The sequence below is a fragment of the Microtus pennsylvanicus genome, chromosome 5, assembly GCF_037038515.1.
Source record: "Microtus pennsylvanicus isolate mMicPen1 chromosome 5, mMicPen1.hap1, whole genome shotgun sequence".
Lineage (NCBI taxonomy): Eukaryota > Metazoa > Chordata > Mammalia > Rodentia > Cricetidae > Microtus > Microtus pennsylvanicus.
The window spans coordinates 85617561-85640625 of NC_134583.1; the positions used below are offsets into that span (position 1 = coordinate 85617561).

Here is a 23065-nt window from a genome sequence, read left to right on the forward strand (position 1 = left end):
TCCTCCCTTCCCTTCTCCCCTCCCCTTCCATCCTCTCCCCCTCCCCCCGCAATTTTCTCAGGAGATCTTGTCTGTTTCCCCTTCCCAGAGGGATCCATATAGTACTTGAACTGGTGTCTTGGAACATATTATCTTTGGAGGAATGCCTTGCTCAGCCTAGATATAGAGGGGAGGGCCTTGGTCCTGCCTCAAAGGGATGTGTCAGACTTTGTTGACTCCCCATGGGAAGCCTCACCCTTTCTGAGGAGTGAATGGGTGGGGCGGGAGGAGGGGAGGGACTGGGAACAGGGATAGCTATGTAAAATGAGAAAAGATTGTATTAAAAAAAATTTAGAGCTGGGCGATGGTGGCACACGCCTTTAATCCCAGCACATGGGAGGCAGAGGCAGGCGGATCTCTGTGAATTCGAGACCAGCCTGTTCTACAAGAGCTAGTTCCAGGACAGGCTCCAAAGCCACAGAGAAACCCTGTCTCGAAAAAAAAAAAACAAAAAAAAATTTAGATCAAAAGATAAATAAATAACAACAAAAAGGAAAAGAAAAATGAAGAGGGTGGTTAGCTGGGAACACGAAGGGGATAGAGGCTTCAGATTAACCATAGTGTTCTGCTTCAGAGACCTAGCGTGTCCTACCCAAGTGCTGGGTTTACAGGCATGCACCACCAGGCCTGGGCAAATCTGGACATTTAAGTGCAGATTTCCAAGGCTTTTTATGTAGGTTTTTTTTTTTTTATTTTCGAGACAGGGTTTCTCCGTAGCTTTTTGGTTCCTGTCCTAGAACTAGCTCTTCTAGACCAGGCTGGCCTCGAACTCACAGAGATCAGCCTGCCTCTGCCTCCCGAGTGCTGGGATTAAAGGCATGTGCCCGGCCTATATAGGTAATTTTTAAAAACAAGCAAGGAGTGAACCTGTGGAGTGGGTCAACTGGAGCTGCCTTCTACTCACAGCAGGCCCCACCTTTGTAAACTGTAGAGCCCACAAACCATCCCTGAGGCCTGACATGACTCATTGTGTACCGAGTAGAACCTTAGGCGGCTGGAGAGATGGCTCAGTGATTAGGAGCACTTGCTGCTCTTGCAGAGGACCTGAGATCAATCCACAGCACCTGCATTAGGAGGCTCACAATAGCTCAAAACTCCAACTCCAGGCACCTGGATGCCATCTTCTGGCCTCTGAGGTTATCTGCACTAAGGTGCACAGGTCCACATTCAGACAGATTCAGAAACGTGCAATTAAAATCACAGAAAATCTTAACAAACAAACAGAAGGAAGCTGCAGACCTAGGACCCTCCTTGCCCTGCTCCATCCCTGAAGCCTCTGCAGTGGTAGAGATGTCCAATCTAGGAGCCCCGTTCTGGTTCGAAGGGACGGTCTGCCTGCCAGTCCGCTTGCTGGACGACTCTTTAAGCAGCTACAGTTCACCTAAAATAACACCCCTGGGTGTCTGGCTTTATCGTCAACAGGACCCAGGCTTCTGTGGCAGTATTAGCCATTCTCCCTCTGCCTCATGCCAGGCTTATTGTGTGCCTGCCCACAACCCTCTTTGGTGTCCCATTTAATAGTTTTCCCTCAAACATTGCATGAATCGCTAGTGTCAACCAAATATCGCTGATGTGCTACATTCTCCCCTCCCTACGGCCCTGGCCACCATGTTCAGTCTCCATGAAGCCAGAGAGTCCCACCTGTTATCTTGTCACCCCATCTCAGAACTTAGCAGGCACACTGCCACCTCAGGGCCTTTGCACATGCTCTTCCTGTCCAGCCTCCCTCCAGCCCTTCATGTGTCTGGGCTCTCACTGCTTGAACCCAGTGTAGTAACTTGGGACAACCTCACCCGTTTATGAAGCAGCCAGCATCTCTTGCTTCCATTTGGATTCTGTGGCTGTGGGGTTCATCTTCTGATCAGCACTAGACGCCCCCTGTAGGGGCATCCAGAGAGAAGGGGCCTGTCTGCTCTGTACCTGCAAAGGCTTCGTCAGTTCTGTAGGGGGCTCTGTTAGGAGGTCATGAAATGAAACTCTAGACCCTCATCCTGCATCCTCGTGGGCTTCAGAGGAGGATCCTGCAGTTTTAACCCTGGCATGTCCTCTCTGTGACCTTCAGAGGGAACCTGCAGTTTTAACCCTGGCGTGTCCTCTCTGTGACCTTCAGAGGAGGAACCTGCAGTTTTAACCCTGGCGTGTCCTCTCTGTGACCTTCAGAGGAGGGATCCTGCAGCTCTGACCCCAGGTATGTCCTCTTTGAATCCTCCACATGAGAAGAAAGAATTCCGGGGCTTTAGACAGTTGGGGTTTTTCCCATTGCTTTTTTTTTTTAGACAAGGTCACACTATGTAGCTCTGGATGACCTTGAATCCACAGAAATCCACCTGCCTCTGCCTCCTGAGTGCTGAAATTAAAGGTGTGCACACTTCCAAGTCCAGCCAGAACGCTCTTGAGCCATTGGCTAGGAGCTGCAGTTTTCTACAGGGTGTATGTGGGAGTACCAACAGTAGGGGGCGCCAGAGGCCGCTGCTGCTCTGAGGAGGTTCCAGGACCAGGTGATGTGGAGACGCCAGGTTAAGCTTGTGGCTACAGCGAAGGAGCTGACTATTTAACTGGCATTTCGGGCGTTAAGAAGAGTTTTCGTTTGAGGAAATCGTGGTGAATATGAGCAGCATTTTAAAATAAATGTCCCCACTTGCCCACATGAAAACACTGTCCCCATAAAGTTGCTCCCCATGAAATTTTGGGACAATGTATGACACCGATTCTAGTGTGCTGGGTGATGTCCTAAATGTAAGACCGTGGGACAGGTGGCTGATGGATGACTGTAATCGCCCCCCGAAACATAGTCTCATGCCTAGAGGGATCCAGCATGCATGTCCACACACAGACATACAAGCACATCTGTACACAGACTTGTGAATGCACGATTCACACGTGTACATGCACAAGTGAATGCAAACACGTGTGCCTGTGTTTAGTGTGTACAAACATACTCACATACGGAAGCATGCATATGGAATCGAGTGAAACATAAGCACACAAGGCACAAGGTATGAAATTACACATAAATGCATGTGTGCATGCACAGGTATGCATATACACGTGTGCATGCAGACATGCACATGCCGACACAAACACATGCAGGCACACAGAGCAACATGAGTATACACATGCATGCACACGTACACAGAGGCACAAACAAATACTTGCACAGCTCATGCACACACCACAGGGAGCTGGCAGCTCAGGATCATCTAGAACAATCCACACTTCTGCCACAAAGGAAATAAATGGTCTCGAATGTTCTCAGGCCAGCCGTTTTCAAATCTGTAGTATCAATCACAGGGCTTATTAGGGACCTTGAAGACAAGAACAGGTTGGGACAAGAGCACTCAGAAGAGGCCAGGGTTGTGTATTCAAATTTATTTTGACAAATGCTCAGCCACAGTCTCCTATGGGTGTGTGTACATTCAGTTTTGTTTTGTTTTTGTTTTTGTTTTTTTTAAAAAATGGTTTCTGTAAAAGAATTTTTGGTAATTACCTAATTTTGGATATGGTAGCTATATACAAAAGATCACTGGAAACCGCCTCACTGCACAAGAGAAAACAGAAGCATCAGCGCTCACGATTTTAGCCAACAGTGAAAACCTTTGAGGGCCATGACTTGGACCCCAGCTGCCGACTGCAGGACTCACGGCCTTGTCCTGAGGCAAGTGTAGGGAGCTGCCTCTTCCAGCTTGGGCGAGACACTTGGGGCTACAGTGCTGAGAGACCTCGCACAGCTGGTTAGCACCCAAACTGAAGCTGGCCCAGGAGGCTTGTTTTAGAGGCTATTACAAGGGTAAGTGCCAAGAATCTCATGTCCCCGTGAGTGAAAATATAGGTGTGTTACCAAAATAGAAGCCTTTATTGAAAAAAATCTTTGGTAGTAACGATATTCTAATTTTCTCTCAGCATTTGGTTAACTAATGAAATAAACTCCTTCCACCTTGAGCTACAGAAAGAAAATCCCTCCAGTCCACCACATTCTTGAGTTTTAGACGCAAACCAATAGGTGTTCTCAAAAGCGGCAAAGGAACCCACGGAGGCCCTGGGGCTTGGGGAAGCCCTGCAGGTGTCTTAGAGATGCTCTGCCTGTCACCCCAGCTTGTCTCACAGAGTGTGTCAGCTTGGTGTGAGGGGCCCTCGAGTGGCTGATGTGGAGCCTGCCAGGGACACCAATGGTGCTGGTCAACCGGGGCACCTGGACCCCTCAGTTACTGGCACACAGTGCAAAGCCACCATGCGTATACAGTTTGGGTAGCTAGGTCTGAACTTCTGAGTTCCCAGAAGGAGAGACAGTGGAGTCATTCAGCTTGTCCAACTAGAGCAGGTGACATCTTTGGGAACCTGAGTCTAAGTCATCCATTCTCCTGTAAAATATCACCAGGTTCCTGGACACCATTCTGTACCTATCCCAAGGCATCCTTCAGACAAAGGATGCAGACTCAGGGCCTTGGCCCCTTACCACTGTGGGGGTGCTCTATGACCTCCACCCTGGGTCTGTGGTACATGCCCTCACCCCATTCAGCCCTGTCACCAGTCATCCTTGGCATTGAATACTAAAGATAAAAATGTCCCTGCTTAATGGCATTGTGCAAAAATGAGAAGAAACAGAAAGAAGAAGATGGCTGTCACATCAGAGTGGCCCTCCACGTGTGCAGACAAGAGCCACAGGCCCTGGTGGGGCTGAAAGTGCTGGCTCTGGGAAACCGGGTGGTCACTTGGCGATGGTCAGAAGCCTGCTGGCCTGTCATCGTGACTACAGCATGCCCCCGTGGTACTCGTAGCTGGGGGCTGGGCTGCTGTCACCTGCCTCTGGCCGGGTTGTGGGGCTGTGGTTGTTGCAAGGCACGTCCCTCGGTTTATCCTTCTCCATCCACGTGTCTAGTAGCTGTTGCTTGCCCTGCTCCTCACGCATGAACAACTCCACCATGAGAACTTTCTCCTTATGGATCTGTTGGCTGATGTCTTTGGGGATGTCGGGGATCACCCAGTCCACGAAGTCACTCATGAACATCACCAGGTTCTACAGGGAGAGATGTGAAGGGAACGGGGTCAGAGTGGCCCACCCTTATCTGTGTACCCCACCTATGATCCTCTCCTGTGCACCCCACTTGTGTACCCCACCTTGGAACCCCACCTGTGCACTCTACCTATGCACCCACCTGTGCACCCCACTTGTGCACCCCACCTAGGAATCCCACCTGTGCACCCCACTTGTGCACCCCACCTATGCACCCCACCTGTGCACTCTACCTATGCACCCACCTGTGCACCCCACTTGTGCACCCCACCTATGCACCCCACCTGTGCACTCTACCTATGCACCCCACCTGTGCACTCCACTTGTGCACCCCACCTGGGAACCCCACCTGCGCACCCCACCTATGAATCCCACCTGGGAACCCCACCTGTGCACTCTACCTATGCACCCCACCTGTACACCCCACTTGTGCACCCCACCTGGGAACCCCACCTGTGCATTCTACCTGTGCACTCTACCTGTGCACCCCACCTAGGAACCCCACCTGTGCACTCTACCTATGCACCCCACCTAGGAACCCCACCTGTGCACTCTACCTATGCACCCCACCTGTGCACTCCACTTGTGCACCCCACCTAGGAACCCCACTTGGGAACCCCACCTGTGCACCCCACCTAGGAACCCCACCTGTGTACCCCACCTGGGAACCCCACCTGTGCACCCCACCTGTGTACTCCACCTGTGCACCCCACCTGTGTACTCCACCTGTGCACCCCACCTGTGCACCCCACCTGTGCACCCCACCTGTGCACCCCACCTGTGTACCCCACTTGCACATCCCTACCTGTGTGCCCCACCTATGCACTACCTCCTGTCTACCTGCTTCATGTAGCAGAAGCCACCCCTTTACTCCTTGTCCCTGTGCATGCATGTCCTAGTATTCTAGGCCTCAGTTTCTCAGAAGGTATAAACTGGACAGGGAGGTGCAACCCCTGGAAACCTGAGCTTTCTCCCCCCTTTTCTTTGAGACGCTGGGGATGAAGCAGGGTCTTGCGCTCCACTGCTCCGTGTTGGCTTTCTTGAGGAATCTGGACTGAGTGGGCAAAAAAATGCTCCGAAAGATGGATTCTTCCATCGGGATCTTCAGAGTGACTGACCTCCCAGGCCATCACACACAGCAATGACACCAAGGCTGCAGTGAACACTGTCAAGGCAGCAATGGCCTGTAGTGCCAGGAGCGAGCTGAGGGCTGCTCCTTGAAGCCCGAGGCCGGCTAGGTTCTTGAGCGCTGGCCATGCCAGTGCAGATGTTTTAGGGACAAAATGAAAGTCAGTCAGCCTGTATGGAAGACCATCATTTGTTCGCAGACACCTTCGGGCTGCATTTGTTGGCTCCTGGGCGTCAGTGATTGACCTCTGTTCAAAGGTGACTGTCCGAGCTATGCTCCCAGCTGTGTGGCACAGCTAAGGATCCCCTGCCCTCTCGTCTCCCTGGTCCCAGTCTGCCTGTGGGAGTCAGCGACCAGTCATTCAGGATGATGAGGGCCTATTATGTTCTGGTGTTTGGGGCAGTGTGTGCCTGCTGGGATGGACAGAGCTGTCCCCAGTGCAAACCCTCTCCTGCCTGCTAGGCTGTCTCCTTATCTTAGAACAGTGGTTCTCGACCTGTGGGTCACAACCCTTCAGTGGGGTCACATATAAGATATCCTGCATATCAGATATTTACAGTACAATTCCCAACAGTAGCAAAATTATTGTCCTGAGGTAGCAATGAAATAATTTTATGGTGTGTAGGGGTTGTCAACACAGTATGAGGAACTCCATTAAAGGGCTGCAACACCAGGGAGATGAGAACCACTGTGCTAAGCTTCTCCCAGTAGCCCTCGTCTGTGCTGGCTAGTCTTCTGTCAACTCGGCACAAGCTAGGGTCATCTGGGAACAATGACCCTCAGCTGAGAAAAGGCCTCCATTAGACTGGGTTGTAGACCAGCCTGTGGGGGTCATCATATTCTTTGATACTCTTTGTAAAAAAATTAAGTATATGTGTGTGTGTTTGAGACAGGGTTTCTCTGTGTAGCCCTAGCTATCCTGAAACTAGCTCTGCAGACCAGGCTGGACTCAAACTCACAGAGATCCATCTGCCTCTGCCTCCCAAATTCTGGGATTAAAGGCATGTGCCACCATCACACAGCTTAAAATTTTTAACTTATTTTATCTAATGTATTTAAGTGTCTTGCTTGAGTGTATGTCTGTCACATGTGAGTGTATCACTGGCTCAGGGTGGCCAGAAGAGGGGATTGGTTCTCTGGGACTGGAGTTACAGATGGTTGTGAGCTGCCATACGGATGCTGGGACTCGAACCCAGGTCCCTTGGAAGAACAGCTTAACTGCTGAACTATCTCTTCACACGGGGCATTTTCTTGATAGATAATTGTGAAATGTAGACGGGCCCAGCCCTCCGTGGGAGGAGCCATCTCTGGGCACGTGGTCCTGGGTTACAGAAGAAACAAGCCCAGCAAAATATGGGGAGCAAGCCAGCAAGCACCTCTCCATGGCCTCTGTATCAGCTTCTGCCTCCAGGTTCCACCCAGTTTGAATTCCTACCTAGGCTTCCCTCAGTGTTGGAGTGTAACAAACAAATTTTTCGCCAAGTCGGTTTTGGTCATGGTCTTTTTCACAGCAATAGAAATGCCAGCTAGGGCATTACCCCAAGCCTAGCCCAATACCTTCTGTACCTGCTTCAGTGACAGGCTGACGGAGGGGTGAGTGCCCAGTTAGGCACTCCCAGCAGAACAGGGAGGACCTGGAACGGAATTCCCCAGTGCTGGGTGTTCAGTCTGCTGTCATTCTGGCATGGATTTCCGTGATGCCAGAGGGATGTGCAAGGCCCTTGGCAGCAAACATGGGTTTCAGTAACTCCTTTCTGGCCCTCCACATCCTGTCTGGGTCTTCAGTTAGGGAGTGCTGCGCGCGCGCGCGCGTGCGTGTGTTTGTGTGTGTGTGTGTTTGTGTGTAATTTAGCCCATAGTAGGGCTTCTGCCTGGGTCTGGTGTTATCTGAGAACCACTGCATCCAGTCTGAACTTGCCTGGCCCCTGGCACAGAGACAGAGGGAGACAAGCAGGGACAGAGAGGCCTCTTCTTCCTACAAGTCTGCTCTATGGAGCCCACTGCTCTCACAATCCCACCTTCCCTTGCGTGTCCCCTGAAACTCTCCTGATCATTGCTCAGGTTCAGTTCATTCAGTGTCCTCCTCAGAGTCCCCGAAGACGTATCAAGGTACCTGCCTCCTGCCATGATCAGCTCCCCCTCCTGTTGGCACTTCCCAAGTGCTGTCCCTCCACTTTCTAGAGACAGATGTCCCCAACCCACACATACCTGGAAAACGATGACAAAGGCCAGTCGGGCGGCCAGGACAGCCCAGAAGTCTTTAGAAATGTCATACTTGTGTTCTGACCACGGAGGCTCACGGTAATCTTTGTACCTGCAAAAGGTATGGGGAGTCAAGGGCAGGCCAAGTGGATCTTGGGCTCTGGAGAGAAGCTGAGCCCTCCATGTGTGCACCATGACCTCTGGGTAGGTGTGAGGGTGTTTCCACCAGAGGTTTAACTGAGGTGGGAAGACCCGCCCTGAATGTGGGCGGGACCCTCCATGGGCTGCGGTCCTGGACTGAATGCACAGGAGAAAATGAGCTGAGAGCCAGCAGCCATCTCTTTCTGCTTCCTGTCTGTGGATGCGAAGTGACCAGGCGTCCCCACTCCTGATGTCTTCCCTTCCCTCAGGATGGACTGGGGCTTCACACTGTGAGCCAGAACACCAGAACAGACCTTTCCTTCCTTAGGTTGTTGTTCTTATTTTGTTTTTCCTTTTGAGTCAGGGTTTCTCTGTGTAGCTCTAGCTGTCTGAGAACCTGCTCTGTAGACCAGGCTGGCCTCGAACTCATAGATCCTCCTGCCTCTGCCTCCTGGGTGTTGGTATTAAAGGCGTGCGCCACTACCGCCTGGTCTGTAGTTGATTTTGTCAGGTATTTTACCACAGCAGTGAGATACATGCGTCATATAACACAATTCCCAGCTAGCGACAGAGTCTCTAGAGCAACTGGTATGTCCCAGGCTGGTCACTAAAAGCTGACGCCCAGGGAGGGGACACCAGGAGGAGGTACTTGGCCCCAGAAGCACAGCTCACGTTTACTAACAACTTGCTGTGTGTCCCCCAAGCACTCGCTAGCCCTCTCTGGACCTCAGTCTGAACATTCCCTCACTTGTTTATGTTGTAAGCATTTGTGAGTTGTGCCCAACTCCACCCCAGAGGGCACATAGGTGAGAACACAGCGGATGGAACCTTTTGTTCAGGGACGGAGTTGGACAGGAGTCTCTAGGGCCTGCTTGCCATGGAACCACCAGCTCCCCAGATGGGACTGGCTGGGAACAGTAGCAGGTGCTGAGCAGAAGCTGTGTAGTCACTGATAGGAACAAACAGCCTGTGCCCCCAGTGTTACCACACACGTCCGTTCTGCCTTTTCCCCTCCAAACCTTGGGTTACCTGGAAAACTCCAACGCATCCCTGAAAGCCCACTCACGACTCTTCAGTCACCACCCCCCACCAGCCATGCCGACCTTTAGATTCATTGTCTTCCCATTCCCGGCTTTACTAGTCAGCCCCCTTCTGGCCTCCATGGAGAGAGGAGAATGTGGTCTCTCGGGGTGGATGGGGCTGACCTGGGCTGTGCTTGCTTTAGCACAGGAATAAACAGGAGCCTGCAGGAATCCTGGGTCCTATTCACGGCTTCTGCTGTTCTCTGGGCTTGGTCGGGCTCCAGCTTTGGGGGGGGTAGCTGTGGTGGGTGTGTCTGGTGTACCTGGGGAGCTCAAGGAGGCTGAGGCGCAGGATTGTGGTCCTGGCGGTGGGAGTCAGCTAGAACTGGAGCTGGGGACTAGGGCCTCTGCTTGCATGGGCCCAAAGCAGCAGGGACATAGATGGGGTCTGGGCCCTGTGTTTTTGGAGATCTGCTTCCCGGGCTTGACCTAGAACTCTCTACCTGTGCCTCCCTGCGTTTAAGCCTGCTGCTGCCACTCTGCCAGGAGTGTGCAGAAAAACAACAGTGATTTCTCTGTTTTCTCTTAGTGACTTTTCCTCTAAACTTCCATTTTCCCGAACTCTGTAGCACCTGATGGCGTCCCGGCTGGGGGTACTTTCAACAACACCAGAGTGTCCTGTAGTCTGGCTGCCCAGTGCGAGGTTGGATTTTGAGGTAGTTCCCTAACAGCGGTGGCAGAGCACCTGTCCCCCCCACCTCACACTTTGCTCCCCAATCAGGAGCCCTCCCCCACACCAGGGAGCATCATTGCTTCCCTAGGAATGACCAGCATCTCTGCCGGTGCACACACAGAGCCCCAATCAACAGCTCCACGAACAAAGTTTCAATTCTACAGGGAGCAAAGCCACCGACACTCAGAGGAAATCCACTTTGAACTTGGCCCTTTCCCTGGCTAGCAAGAGGTGGACTAGCCTCTCTCTCCTGGCTGGGAAGTCCTGAGACTGGTGTCTTCTGCAGACTACTGGGCAGGGGAGGTCGGAAGAAGCAACAAGCTTCTGAAGTGACTTGTGTTTTCAACTTGGGAGGGTCCCCTGGGCTGTGCATTTCTGTCCTAGGCGACGTGCAGAGAGAGGGCTTTCAGAGATGAACACCATGCTGGACTGTCTCCTCTCAAACCTGTCCCCATAGGCTCCACCCCTGAACAAGGTCCCAGGATAGCTGCTGTTCTACCCTGGCACAAAACAAATAGAAATGATGTCTTCTTTTCTTTCCCCGTTCTTCTTCCTTATAGTAGCCTTAGGCTACTTGAATAAATAGGTTTATTATTTATAACTTATTTATTCATATATAAATATCAACATAACAAATATATTTATAAAGATACAAATCTATCTATCTATCTATCTATCTATCTATCTATCTATCTATCTATCTATCTATCTATCTATCTAGTCAGGGTCTCATTAGCCTAGGTTGCCTTGCACTGATCCTCCTGCTTCCATCTCCCCAGTACTGCGATAACGGTGTCAGACCCAGCTTCTTAAAGGCACCTTCCCTCTGCCACCCCGAGGAGGAGCTTCCTGCATGGGAATCTTCAGGGATAACTCACATCCACCCCAGAGCAAGAGCTAAGGTGTAACGTTGGCTTCTGGGGAATAGATCACGTGTAAAACCAGAACTCTCTGCCCCTTCCCGCCAGACTACCACATGTTATTTATTTATTATTAAAGACGGGGCAGCTGGGCGGTGGTGGCGCACGCCTTTAATCCCAGCACTCGGGAGGCAGAGGCAGGCGGATCTCTGTGAGTTCAAGACCAGCCTGGTCTACAAGAGCTAGTTCCAGGACAGGCTCCAAAACTACAGAGAAACCCTGTCTCGAAAAACCAAAAAAAAATAATAATAAAAAATAAAAAAATAAAGACGGGGCCTCAGCTGGGCAGCGTCCACCTCTAATCCCAGCTGTCTGGCTTTAAGTCGTAGCGTTTGGACTCAGACTTGGAAGATAGAGGCAGGCAGATCTCTGTGAGTTTGAGGCTACCTGGACAACATAGAGAGTTCTAGGCCAGCCAGGGCTACATAGTGAGACTGTCTCAGAAAAGTAAGCAAACAGCCAGGTGGTGGTGGCAGTGTGGCACCTGCCTTGAATCCCAGCACTCTGTAGGCAGAGGCAGGCAGATCTCTGAGATCGAGGTCAGCCTGGTCTACAAAGTGAGTTGCAGGATGGCTAGGGCTACACAGAGAAACCCTGTCTCAGATAAAAGTAAACAAATAAACAAACAAAAAAGAAAGGGTTTGGGGTAGTCCAGGCTTGCCTCATTCTGCCTTGGCCTCTTGAATGTTTGGATTATAGGTATGCACCACCATACAGGACATCATACATGCGCATGTGTGTGTGCGCGCGCGTGTGTGTATGTCTTCAAATACACACATATATATCTTTTGTTTTTCTGCTTTTTAATTTTGAAAAAATATTTTTACTTATTTTAGGTATATGAATGTTTTGCCTGAATATATGTATGTGTGTGTACCACACAGAGGCCAGAAGAGGGGAGCTTCAGAACCCCTGTAACTGGAGTTACAGATGGTTGTGAACCACTTCGTGGGTGCTGGGAGTCAAACACTGGTCCTCTGCAAGAACAGGTACTTTTAACTGCTAAGCCACATGTCTGGCTCATGTTATGTTTTTTTATGAGACAAGATCTGATGTAGTACAGGCCAGCCTCAATCTCAATATGTAGCTGAGGATAGCCTTGAACTTCTGATCTTTTGTTTCCACAAACCAGTATACTCTATTTGAGGCATGATCTCATGTAGTCCAGGCTGGCCTCAAACTCACAGCAATCCCCTGCCTCAGGCTCCTAGTGTGGGATTATATAGTGTGCCACCCCTGCAGTCATTTTACAAACTGCATGTAAGTACTCCTGGAGTCTTGCACCCGAAGAAGCCTGGCTCCTGCCTAGCCTTTCCCAGCTGCCTCTGCAAGGCCTCTCTTCAGGAGGAGACATGAAAGCAGTACCTGCAGATCTGAACCTCATAGCCCAGGTCCAGTGGGTCATTGGGTGCTGTGCCATCCTGGAAGTCACTGACATTGAAGGAGGAGAGTGTGTGGTTGACGAAGCCGTGCATGGTCCCGTTCTGACTGTACATGTAGAGGTACACTAGGCGAGGGATGAAGTCAGACGTGAAGGAGATCACAAAGGCCTGCCAGAGAGAAGGAGCGAGGCTGAGGACCAGGGGCGAGGCAGGGAAGGGCAGGGCAGGATAGCGTGACTGAACAAAGGGTCAGGATGGTCCTGTTCATTTCCGCAGCTTACAGGAGCATGATGGGCTATGGTAGCTGTCCTTCAGGAGGGACAGTAGGGACAGTGGGCTGCCTTTCATAGGCTGTGTGGCTCTGGGTGCCAAGCTCTCTGTGCCATCCTCCTGTTCTTGTTTAACAGGTTGGCCATGCTCACTGGGCACAGACCTTACCTGTAACCTGGGCTTGCTGGGGAAATTCAGGAGCCCAAAGAAGGAATCTGCAAACTGTGAAGTTCTTGCCTACCTCTATGACAGACTTCATGCCTGAAGCCCAACAGCCTCTGATGGATGTGTGGCCTTGGGTATGTCACCTTCTCTCTCTGTGGCTTAGTTATCTATAGCATGGGGCTTGCCAGGCTATACCTCCACAGCTGTGTATAGGCTAATGGCTTGGTATGTGGCAAGAATATAGGTTTAGAATATTCTGGGAGTATCTAACGTTGTTGCCATTGTCCTCATGAGATGCCCTACGTGTGCCCTGGCTTCACACATTGCACACAGGCTATACTCTGGGTCCCCTCATTCTGGACCCTACTTTTGCTCCGCCAGGGTCAGTCCTTCTCAGTTCCTTTAACAAGAGGCTTCAAGGCCTCAACTGGAGAAGTAGGCATTTGGCGCTAGGGAAGGACAGTGTGGCTCCTAGTGGCTTGAATATCACCCCTATGCCTAGCGGGACCTGGATCCCAGGTGTTCCTGCATTGGACACCCTGGGCCTGCACTGTTCTGGGAGCTACCCCTGCTTCCCATGGGTGCTGTGTCTGCACACAGGGGCTCAGTCAGTGTATGGAGAGGCAGAAGGTTAGGGCACACAGCTGTGATGCTGCATGTCCACCTGGGGTTCCTGTGCCTCTGAGTGAGCCTTGGGCTTTGCTGCAGCAATATGGAGCCTGTGGGGACCACAGTGGCCAAGGGTTATCCCACTCCTGACCTAAGGCCAGGAAAGACTAATGGGAGCCATACTGTGTGCTGGGAAGACATGATTATGAGCTGGGAAGGAAGCTAAGGGTGTGACACCAGGCTTGATAGAGACAGGGGTGCTAGCTTCCTCTCGCTTTCCAGCTACATTTCAAACGGGCTTTTGTTTCTTTGTTTGTTTATAGACAGTGTCTTAAGTATCCTAGGCTGGCCCTGAACTCTTTATGGTATTAAGGGTGACCTTGAACTTCAGATCCTCCTGCCTCCCTGTACCCGAGTGCTGGAAGAACAGGTACGCTCCACCACACCTGGTTTATTCAATGCTGGGGATAAAACTCGGGCCTCGTGCATGCTAGACGAGCATGCAACCTATTGAGCTCCAGCCCTAGTCCTCAAGGGAAGTTTCTAAAGAGAGACACCAACAGCCCCGTGGCCTCACTGCCCCGCCAGGATTCCCACTCCCATCACTTACATTAATGATGACAGCCAGCTTCCCGACGCCTCTGAGAATGTTGTACCAGATGCCTAGGGGAGAAGCAGATGGGATCGCCTGTGGACTGGTGTACGGTTTGTGGTGCCCAGGCAGTGCCTGGGTGGGCCCAACCTTGCAAGAACTGGGGCAGCAAGAGGGCCACCCCCGCAATGCTGGGGAAGGCACAGGAGGAGCCTAGGGAACACAATGCCCCGGCTGCACTGTTACCATGTCACATTATGGGTTATCTATGAGTTTCCACAACCTAGACACCCTGGTCCTTAGTCGCCCTGGACCTTCCCTGTAAACCTGTCTAGAGGTGCTCAGTGCAGGAAGATCCCTTTCCTACAGCCCATGACTTGACCTCTGGCTAGGGCACCCTGACTGTCGAGGTTGGGCTCTTGCTTCGGGGGTGATGCTTAGCAGTGTTCAAGCCAACCATCATGCCAGGACAGGACCTGGCTTCCACTACTATGATTCCAGACGGGCAGAAGGCTTATTCCCAGCGTGGTGGGACCTTGCTCCTCAGCCATCTTCCAATGGAAAGGAGAAGGAACAAGATTCAGGAAGGAGGTACCGTGCTTGTTAGGGGCCTTCAGGCTGAGATTCCTGCAGGGAGTCCCATGTACTGTACCCCCAGCCCCAACCTCACCCGTGAGGCTAGGTGTGTGTCCAGGGGGCCTGTCTGAACTGCACTCCACTAGGCCAAGAGTGTGCCCTGTCCATATCTGGCTTCCAGTCTTGAGCCAGGTCTATGGCTTCTCATAAAGAAGATCCTACTGTCTCCACTCTTGGGGAAACTATGTCAGGTGTTTTGTTCCACGTGTGGTGTATGGCCAGGTGCCACATGTCCTCCCCATCTAGAAGCAGTGGGACAAGCTTCCGAGCTCTCATTTTAGAGCTTCACACTGGTGGCCCACGAGGCCAACAGGTGTTCAGTCCTGGGCATCCCGGAATCTGGGAATCATGGTTTGACCAGCGGCCAAGGCTATAACAATGCACATGAATTTGATAAGTCCTCCTGCCCCAGCCAGGATAAAACAGCCCCCACCACGGCAATGAGACACCCATGCATAGCCACCAGGTGGGAAGTCTCAGAAAGAACCACCCCACATTCCTGCCCCTAGTAAGTGACAGTCTACTCTGAGGTGAGATGTTCACACACATCTACCTGGTGCTTCCTGGGAAGGTGGTGGTTCTGTCTACCTTCCTGCTAGCCAAAGTAGTAAGCAGACAGGTGATCCCGTGTACTGAAAATGTCATAGGCACGAGGGAGCCAGCAAGGGCACTAGGAGGGGAGAGAATCCTTGTGAGGTGGTCACCAACATTCTAGTCACCGGTGGCAGCACTTCACACCTGGCCTCTTATGTCGTGTTTCAGGAGCTGAGAGCTCTGCAGTAGACTGAGAGCTAGCTGTGGTTCATGCATCACTTGTCTCCAGAGCCTCGCTGCATTGACCTATTAGGTGTTTGTTGAGTGGCTGCAGAAATGCATAAAGCCTTTTCAGATAAAACCAGAGCAGAGGATACTAAGGGCAGGCCCTGCCGGCTGCAGACTCCTGGAGACTGTTGAGGCTGGCGAGACGGTCCAGCAGGCAAAAGCTCCTTTGCCCAAGCTGGATGACCAGAGTTCCATCTCCTGAACCACAGCCGGAGACAGAAGCCACTTGTGTGAGATGGGCTTCCTATAGAGATCCTGTGGCTGATGGTGGAGGCTCCTGCAGGTCAGCTGACCATACCTGTTTTCTACATACAGGGGAGTCCCTGATGCCACACCTCTTGGAACCACCAGATGCTTCTTGATGCTTTAGCTCTTTGCTTTATTTTTCTTTCTTTTATCTTTTCTTTTCCTTCCTTCTTTTCTTCCTTTCTAAGACAGCGTCTCATGTGGTTCAGACTAGCTTCAAATTCACTATGAGCCAAGGATGGTTTTGAACTCCTTCATCTTCCTTCTTCTACCTTCCGGGGCGCTAGGATTACAGGTATGTGTCACTGTGTTTGAGCCATGTGGTGCTGCAGACCAAACCCAGGGCTTTGTGCAGGGCAGGCAAGCATTCTATTGAGGCCAAATCCCTAGCCAAGCGAAGGTGAAGTTCAGGGTGGGCTCCACCTTACTTCACTGCATTCAATACCCACCGCTGTTGTTCGCCACAACTGGCAAACTCGCAGTGAAGCCTACTTTGTCTATTAATTTAATAAATACATTTACTTTTGAGACAGGGTCTTATTCTATAACTCAAGTTCTGGCCAGAAACTCATTTTGTAGCCTTGGCTGAGCTCAAACATGCAGAAATCCTCCTGCCTCACCCTCCTGAGTGCTTGGATTTCCAAGTACAACTATGCCCTGTCTATAGACAAGTTTTTATTTGAACATTAGTTTTTAATTTTCCAGGGTCTAAAGCAGGAATAGGATTGCTGGGTGACTGATAATTTTGCAAACTCCAGTTGGAATGATCTTACCCTCCCTTCTCTTTATTTGATTTTTTTAGACAGGGTTTCACTGTGTAGCCTTAGCTGGCCTGGGACTCAGAGATCCACCTGCCTCTGTTTCCTGCTGGGATCAAAAACGTGCCAGAGCAACTGGCTAAAGTCTATTTTTACTTTATTTATTATTTCTGGAGACAGAATTTCACATAGCCCAAGCTACTTTGAACTTGAGATGAGGAGCCCAGAGTGACCTTGAACTTCCAATCCTCTTCTTGCTTCCACCTTCTGAGTGCTGGGTTACAGGTGTGTACCATCTCGTGTGGTTCTTCTTTTTCTCCTTCTTCCTCTCCTCATCCTCCTCTTCCTCTTCCTCCACCACTCCCTATGACGTTAAAACCCATTTCCAATAGCTTGGCAAGGAAGCATGCTGGTCAGACCAGATGTTCCACGAGAACATGGCATCCACTCAGTGCTGAGGCAGGTGACTAGAGCTTCTCACTGCATGCAGTACAGTGCAGGGAGTCCTTCCTGCCTGAAGACTTGGATTCTGGGGTCCTCTTCATCGTCGATGTGTGCCCCCCCCCACCCAGAGACTTCCACCTAAGAGGCCGTGTGATAAAGGCTCCTGCAGTCTGGAGCACAGCTGCCGCTAGCCAGGGTCTGTGGGGGTGCAGGCCACTGGCGCCACTGGGTCTCCTGTCCCCTGGGAACGCTGGCCCAGAGGCTCTGCACGGATCAGAGGAGGAAGACAAAAGCCCCTTTGAGCAAAAGGTTACAGCTCAGGAGGCCACAAACAAGCATGTGAAAGGCAGATCACGCCTCCAACCAAATGGGCAGGAACCAGGAAGCAGCCGCTGATCCGTGAGGCCTGGGAAAAAAGCAAGGAGCCTGGAGCGAGGACTCAGAGGACACTCCGTGGGGGCGGGGATGACAGCAGGCCCTAGGAGGCCACCCATAGTACCCTGTTCACTCTGGTGGGCTTGCAAGGTTTTAAGAGGACATCCTCTAGGGCTAGCTAGCCTCTGTTCAGAAACAAAATTCACCAATGACATACCTACTGGGGATGCCACTGGGCACTTGTGAGGACCAATGGGGAACAATGTGGCTATTTGCTTTTCTTTCCAGCAATGAGACAGTGAACTTTAGGGTTTCTAAAAAATCACCCAGGTTCCCTTTGGGCCTCTGGCATTCAGTACAGGGCTTTCAAAGTTGACCATCTGTTCATTGAGGAGATGGAGGACTCTGGTTCTTTGGGCAGTGGGACCTAGACTCTGCCCAGACTTCCTCTGAGCTTCCTCCAAGGGCCCAATAGGTGGAAAGTTCCAAAAGTTTGTATTGAACACATCTCTGGGTTTGTCTTAGAGAAGGATGTGGGGTGTCCATCCTGCAGCTCAGATACAGTCCAGACACGGCCCAGGGCTCATTCTCCATCAGCCCTCTGGGGAACAGCTTTTGCATTTGTAAAAGTAAAAAGAAAAAAATGCGTAGATTTGGCCTTCCACTGAGGATCCTTGTGTCCCTAAAGCTGTGGCAAGCCAAGAGCTCCTGAATGTCTCTTGCACCTCTGGGGTCACCAGCCTGGCCATACCTGGGTGTGGCTTACTCCATGACCACAATGGGGGCAGAGTAGAGACACTGGAGGCTGGAAGGGTCAGTTTGTCCAGGGACTTTCAATGATTGTACGTCTGTGGGCAGAACCCAGGGAGACCCATTTGGGTGTCTGTCTGTTTCCTTTGTCTGAGTTGCTTGGGTAGGAGGTGACATCAGGAAACCACAGTGTCCAAGCACAGCACAAGAACCTCACACATGAGTCTTGGCTCTGACTTCTTCTTCACCCAGCACCCATGTTTCCAGGTCACTCACTCTCAAGTGTTTCTCTCTCTCTCTCTCTCTCTCTCTCTCTCTCTCTCTCTCTCTCTCTCTCTCTCTCTGTGGTATGTGTGTGTGTGTCTATACGTGTACAGGCCTCGTAGCATAGATGTAAGTTAGGCTACAGAACCACAAAGATGAAGTCACCATAGTTGATGTGCTACATTGTTACCATGGCAACTTCATCCGGCTCACTGTAAAAGACCACAAGGTGATAGAGAAGCTTGAGCCACCTTCTCAGAGGCAGCTGGAAGGCTGAAGGATGTGGTCATCCATGGTAGGGGTTGACCAGAAGCCAAGTGATGGCCCAAAGAGCACCCAGCCTGGCAGAGACACTAACAAAAGCAGGAGAGAATATGGAGTAGCCGGTGCAATCTGAGGGTTGCCATAGGGGTGGGTGGTACTACCCAAGGATTCCCCATAGAATGAACTGGATGTCTAGGGGCCTGGGGAAGGTCTTAGAAAAGTCAACACCACTGGCACACACCTTTAATTCCAGCACCTGGGATCCTGAGGCAGGTGGATCTCTGGGTTTGAGGCTAGCCTGGTCTGCAAAATGAGTTCCAGGAAGTTAGGGCTACAAAGAGAAACCCCATGTCCAAAAAAAACCCAACAACAAACAAACAAACAAACAAACAAACAAACAACCCCAAAACCCAAACCAACAAACAAAAAATTCAATGCCACTCCTTACAGACCCCCATCATCGGGGAATATAATCTATATGGGAAGGTGGCCAATGGCTTCCCTTACATGATTTGCTATTTGCTTATTCCAAGCATCAGCATAAAGATGTCTTTCTCACTAAGACTGTATTCATCAGGAGCTGGATTAAAGGACAGTGGGCTCCAGCTTAGAAGAGGGACACTGTCCTTGCTGGCTCTGGCTGAGGTATGAATGGCATCTGGAGTTCTGTCAACTCCATCTTCCATGTCCTCTCCTCTTCCTGAATACATCCAGTGTCTCTCCTTAACTGCCTCTGATGACAGGTCACTCACTACCAAGGGGATATGTGCTTTTCCTTTGACACTGTGGACTGTGACAGCATTGTGTGTACCACTCCCCATCCCCCTCCTCCATGTACGATACACAGCCAAGCGACTCAGGGTTCACAGTCCCATGCTGAGTTTCATCCTGGCCTTGAACCTCAAGGGCAAGTCATCCAATAACATAACCGTACTTCCTCAGCACCCTCTCTCTTCAAAAACGTTTTGTTTAAGGTTGTGTGTGTGTGTGTGTTTAGGTGCCCTTGTAAACCAGAAGGCGGCACTGGATCTTCTGGAGTTTAAGTTACAGGCATCTGTGAGCTGCCCAACATGAGGACTAGGAACTGAACTGGGTCCTCTGTGAGAGCAGCCAGTGCTCTTAACTGCTGCATACTCTCTCCAGCCCCAACTACCTCTTCCCATGAGCACTGCGTGCTGTAGCGCTCCAGTGGTGGGAGGGACTTGATGAGAAGCTCATGCTCTGTCCCCACTGGTCTACCTCTTAGTTCTGGGGCCATCCTGGTGTTGAGGGATGGGGGATGAGGTGTTGATAATAAGCCTGGAGGAAAAATAGCACCTCATGTGTGTCTGACGCACCTCAGGAGAATCACTATGAACTTACTTAAAATGTGACTTTTGAGCTTTTTATTTTTATTTTATTTATTTATTTTTTTGGGGTTTTTGAGACAGGGTTTCTCTGTAGCTTTGGAGCCTGTCCTGGAACTCCCTTTGTAGACCAGGCTGGCCTCGAACTCACAGAGATCCGCCTGGCCTCTGCCTCCCAAGTGCTGGGATTACAGGTGTGCGCCACCACCGCTCGGCCCCTTTTGAGCTTTTTATGATTTTCTTTTTGTTACTCGGTTGCGCTGTTCTGCGGCATGAGCTTTGTAGATAACAATGTCATATCACAAAACCAAAAGGTTGAACACATTTGGGAGACCTCTAACAGTAGACGGACGAGACAGACAGTCCCGCATCACTGCTAGCTGACTCAAGACAATCACTTGGGAAGGTCGTGGGAAAGCCCTTGTAGGGAACAGTTGTCTGGACCCCAGTGGCTTCTCAAGAGTAGCTGTTTCCTGCTCGTATCATGTGTGCTGGACCCATTTTTTAGCTCACTTACCAATGTCTTTGGCTCTGATGGCTACTGGCCTCCGTAGCTCAGTGACAAACTTCTTGGCATCCAGGCGGATCTCGATGATGTTGTTTAGCAGGGCAAACAGTGGAGCCAGAGGGAAGGATGCAACGAACAGGGTAACAAAGCCGAACTGAATGACTGTAGGAAGAGCAAGCACTGTCAGCGACGCAGTCACGTGCCACCCTGCCCCCAGCATGACTGCCTAGTGTCCTGTCTTGTGGAGCCCTCCTGTGTGAATCTGCCAGCAGGTGCATGAGGAGTCCTCTGGAGAGAGCCACTACCACCTTGGACAATATCCAGGGGACTGAAGACAAAAGTCACAGCGTCAGGAATTCAACATGGCTGACCTTGAACTTGTGACAATCTTCCTGCCCCAGTCTCCCAAGTGTTGGGATTATGGCAGTATGCCGTCGTGTCTGGATTATTTATTTATCTTTGTTATGTGTGACTGTGAATGTATGTGCACATGTGCATGAGTGTGCATGGAAGACCAGAAGATGTTGTGAATTTTGGTTCTTAGGTACCAACCACCTTGTGTGTGTGTGTGTGTGTGTGTGTGTGTGTGTGTGTGTGTGTGTGTGTGTGTGTAGGATCTTTCACTGGAACTTTGGGCTCACAGATTAGGCTGACTGACTGCCCAGGGAGCCCCTGTTTCTACTTCCCCAGTGCTGCAATTACAAGCATACCACTACCCTCAGCTTTTTATGAGTGTCTTGGGGATTGAACTCAAGTCTTCATGTGTGCAGAAAGTATGTCACATACGGAGCCATCTCCCCAGCTCCACATGTGTCTATAAACGTGTTCTGTTTATGCTCCCCCTCGTGTGACTCAAGAGTCACAGGTGTACACGAGGGTCACAGGTCTGACCTTATGAAATCTCTGCTCATAGGTAGATCACAGTGAGCTCATGGCCTGGCCTGTCCCCTCCCCGAGGCCAACCAAATCTCCCATGGTCAGAGGTTCCCTCGGGTCAGGAAGGTCTGTCTCTGGTACTGTGTCTCAAGGGTCCCTCCTGTCCTCTTCCATTGGGCTACGAGAGCAGGAGGACATCTTTCCTCCAAGGATTCCCCAGCCTTCTGTTTCCAGGCTTCATGCTGCTGGTCACCAGCTCTGGGCTTCTTCAGCCCTGGAAGCTACAGACAACCTGAGTCAAAACAGGTCAGGAAAAGGTCACCAGAGAGACGAGTCGGAAAGCTGGTCCAGGAGCTGTATGGCAGGACCCGGTCCAAGGGTGTTTCATGCCAGGGGGTAAATAAGGAAGCTGCAGAATGTCACCCTGTGCTCAGCTGGCTGAGTACGGCCATTGTTACCAGGGCGAGCAGGGCAGGAGGCTGTGAGAACTGTTTCCCAAGAGGTCTTGGTGAACTCTCATTGGCCCGGAAGTATGAGGCAGCAGGGTGGGGTGCCTCTGCTGAGATCTGGAGGTGCTGGGAGGTTAGGGTGGAACAAGACCAGCCATGAGCCATGAGCATGGTTGCATGCATGGTCCATGGCTGCTGAGGTCCAGGCTCAGGGTTGCCAATTTAAAGTAATTTGGCACAAGGTCTCCAATTAACTATGCAGCCAAAGATGACCTTGAACTTCTGACTCTCCTGTCTCCCCTTCCCAAGTGCTGGGATTACAGTACAGGCCTGTACTACCAAGTCTGGTTTCTTCTGGGGATTGAACCCAGGGCCTTGTGCATACTAAGCAAGCACCCTACCATCGGAGCTACAGTCCCAGCCTTGGTTTTTCCACTTCTGTGTGATGGCACTGCCTCATCCAGCCTGAAGGGAATGAGAGACAATGGAGGGGGCGGGGACAGACTCTGGTGTTCAAGTTAGTGTGGGTACCTGTGCTCCTGTGCTCAGCTTTAGATTTCCCTAGAGGAGAAGACGGCAGCTGATGTGACAGAGAGAAAGCCAGGTGAGGAGTGTGGCCTAGTGGGTTTCTCTGCACATAAGGCCTCTGTCCCAGAGATCTCCTTATCTCTAAGCCCTGGAGGTTCATGGGAGCCTGAGGTGAAAGTTCAGTAGTTGAGAGAAACGACCACATCTCAGTTAATCATAGGGCACTTCTCTGTGGTATCTGGTCTCCCAGAGCCTCCTCAGAGGGCAGAGGCTGACAATGGGGACAGGACGACCAGTGCCCAGATTCTGCTGGCCAGGGCCCTGGGTCTGAACAGGGAGAAGAAAGGAGCTTGGAGTCCTGTTTGCCCCTTCACCATGCTCTCCTGAATCTTGGGGCAAGATGACCCCTGCCAGTCATGAGGGCAGTTGAGAGCAACCCGCTTAGAACCACATGAACAAACACAGAGCGGTGGAGGGTACGTGTGGGGGCAGAGTGCTCCGCAGTCTAAAGGGCACCTGCTCATCACTGCCCTCTAAGCCAAGGTTGAGGAGCACTGGGGCCACATACCAGACCTGCCCGGCCT

General features: G+C 51.2%; 1 protein-coding gene across 9 annotated transcripts in view; it reads right to left on the bottom strand.

The window, feature by feature from the left end:
* Positions 1 to 3393: 3393 nt before the first annotated feature.
* Positions 3394 to 23065, bottom strand: part of Ano1 (anoctamin 1) — a 150082-nt gene continuing 130410 nt past the window's right edge. For 7 of the 9 annotated variants that reach the window (XM_075972928.1, XM_075972926.1, XM_075972925.1 and 4 more), the window contains 5 exons: positions 20638 to 20790; positions 14234 to 14286; positions 12563 to 12747; positions 8388 to 8493; positions 4649 to 5053 (listed from right to left, as the gene is read on the bottom strand). In XM_075972928.1, the coding sequence (XP_075829043.1) occupies positions 4787 to 5053; positions 8388 to 8493; positions 12563 to 12747; positions 14234 to 14286; positions 20638 to 20790 (764 nt within the window). In that variant the 3' untranslated portion in view covers positions 4649 to 4786. Of the gene's footprint in view, positions 5054 to 8387; positions 8494 to 12562; positions 12748 to 14233; positions 14287 to 20637; positions 20791 to 23065 lie in introns of all 9 variants that reach the window. The other 2 variants (XM_075972929.1, XM_075972932.1) reach the window with 1 other exon arrangement.